The sequence below is a fragment of the Phascolarctos cinereus genome, unplaced genomic scaffold (assembly GCF_003287225.1).
Source record: "Phascolarctos cinereus isolate Bilbo 61053 unplaced genomic scaffold, phaCin_HiC Scaffold_5;HRSCAF=322, whole genome shotgun sequence".
Lineage (NCBI taxonomy): Eukaryota > Metazoa > Chordata > Mammalia > Diprotodontia > Phascolarctidae > Phascolarctos > Phascolarctos cinereus.
Genome location: NW_027555958.1, coordinates 221,672,570 through 221,674,720, shown reverse-complemented (window position 1 = coordinate 221,674,720; position 2,151 = coordinate 221,672,570). Strand labels below are relative to the sequence as shown.

The following is a 2,151-nucleotide window of genomic DNA, read 5'->3' as shown; positions in this document are numbered from 1 at the left end:
GCTTTGTGCAAAACCTTTTAAATTTAATGTAATCAAAATGATCCATTTTGCATTTCATAATGTTCCCTATCTCTTGTTTGGTCATAAACTCTTCCCTTCTCCATGGATCTAACAGGTAAACTATTCCTTGATCTCCTAATTTGCCTATGGTATCACCCTTTACATCTAAATCATGTACCCATTTTGACCTTATCTTGATATACAGTGTAAGATATTGGTCTAAGTTTTTGTCAAATAGTGAGTTCTTATCCCAGAAGCTGGAGTCTTTGGGTTTATCAACAGTAGATTACTATAGTCACTGGCTACTCTGTCTTGTGTACCTAACCTATTCCACTGATCTACCACTCTATTAGCCAGTGTCATATAGTTTTGATGATTGCTGCTTCATAATACAGTTCTAGATCTGGTATTGCTAGGCCACACATGAGGGTTGTTTTTTTTTTTAAAGATGAGGGAGACATGGGCAAGTTTATAGGCAGTAGGGAAGCAGCCAATAAATAAGGAGAGATTAAAGATAAATGGGTGGATAAGAATAGAAGGTGGATAAGGATAGAAGAGGAAATCTGCTGGCAAAGATAGGAAGAAATGGAATTACCTGTAGTTGTGCACGTAAAGGTCAAGGAGTAGGACCACTTAATTATGTGAGATTGTTTGAAGGTGGAGAGTGACAGAAGTCATCTTGGTGATGTTAGATGAGGAGGAGGGGAAAATAAGGATCTCTCAGCTGTTGGTCTTAATGTTTTCAGAGAAATATGAGGCAACGTTTTCAGCTGAGAGGGTGAGGTGAAGTTGAGACATGACAGGTTTAAGGAGGAATAAAAAGGTTTAGAAGTGCCACTGTGGTGAAAGGGATAGTGGATTAATTAAGGAGGTATAAAGAGATATAAAAGAATTGTCTTGCAGCAAGGAAAGCCCAGTTGATGCTATGTAACATAAACTGGTAGTGAATCCTGTCAGCACTGGGTTCTTCAACCTTATTCAGCAGTACATATGTAGAAGTGAAGGAAATAAATTATGGGAGTAATCTAAGGTTGAGGCATAACTTCCCATCTTGATTGAAACTGATCTTTCCTTCCTTCCTTCCTTCCTTCCTTCCTTCCTTCCTTCCTTCCTTCCTTCCTTCCTTCCTTCCTTCCTTCCTTCCTTCCTTCCTTCCTTTTTTTTTTTCAACTTGAACACACCTGTTAATTCAGGATTGGGGATAGGGGCCAAGGATGGCATATGGAAGAAGTGGAATCAAGCAGGTTTTGGAGTAGAAATTTAGATATCAAGGTTAAGTCAAGAAGTCAGAGTTGGAGAGGGGGAGGCAGCTCCAGGCTCAGGAGGATCGGTCTCAAAGTACCGGTCCAGCAGCGTCTCCACTTCGTTCTCTTCATAATCCCACACCTGGAATCGTGTTCCATCAGCTGCACCCCGGATCATGGCTGAGAGCACTCGGCCAGACTGAGGGCGAAACAGGCACAGAATTCTCTTGTTGAGGGCCATGGCTCGGCCCAGCTCATAGCCAACACCTAAGGAAGGCTGGGTCACTTCAGCCACCACCACATCTGCCTGCTGCAACCAAGCCAGCTCTCGCTCATGAATGAGTCTGTCACCCCCTGCTGCCTCTTCCCCGCGCGCGCCCAGCTCGGCGGCCGCCACGTGCTCGGTGAGCACCGTCCCGAAGCGCCGCAGTCTTGACACGATGCGCCCGTAGAGGGCCCGGTCCTGCCTCCCGCCTCGGATACTCCCGCAGAAGTACAGGCCCCGCCGGCCCGACTCCCCCGGCTCCCGGGGCTCCGCCCCAGGGCCTCGCTCTCCGCTCCGCTCCCGCCCGGGAGCCGATGCCGTCGCCATGCCGCCTCCGGTAGGCCACTTACAGGCTCCGCCCCTCTTTCTTCTTTTAAACAGACAGGATTTGGTGTGTGAGTCTAGGGCAAAATTTCGTCTTCTCTGTCACCTACGCCCAGATATTCTTAGATGATAAGAAACCTATCTAATATTCGTGTAACATATAAAAAAGTAATATGCCAAATAGTGTGATAAAGAAGAAAAAAGCATTATATTTGGAAGCAAAATTTTCAGGAGACATGGAGGCTACCCACTTTAGAGTTAGAAGATAGAGTGTCATATTTGAGGAATGGCAAGGAGTCCAGTATCACTAGATCTAAT

At 45.7% G+C, this 2,151-nt stretch overlaps 1 protein-coding gene across 1 annotated transcript; it reads right to left on the bottom strand.

Annotated features, from left to right (window-relative positions):
- Positions 1-1,163: 1,163 nt before the first annotated feature.
- On the bottom strand, positions 1,164-1,836 carry LOC110213546 (5-hydroxymethyl-dUMP N-hydrolase-like). Its single transcript, XM_078156773.1, has one exon. It carries the CDS (start codon positions 1,834-1,836, stop codon positions 1,279-1,281), a length of 558 nt encoding a protein of 185 aa, XP_078012899.1. The 3' UTR covers positions 1,164-1,278.
- Positions 1,837-2,151: the final 315 nt, after the last annotated feature.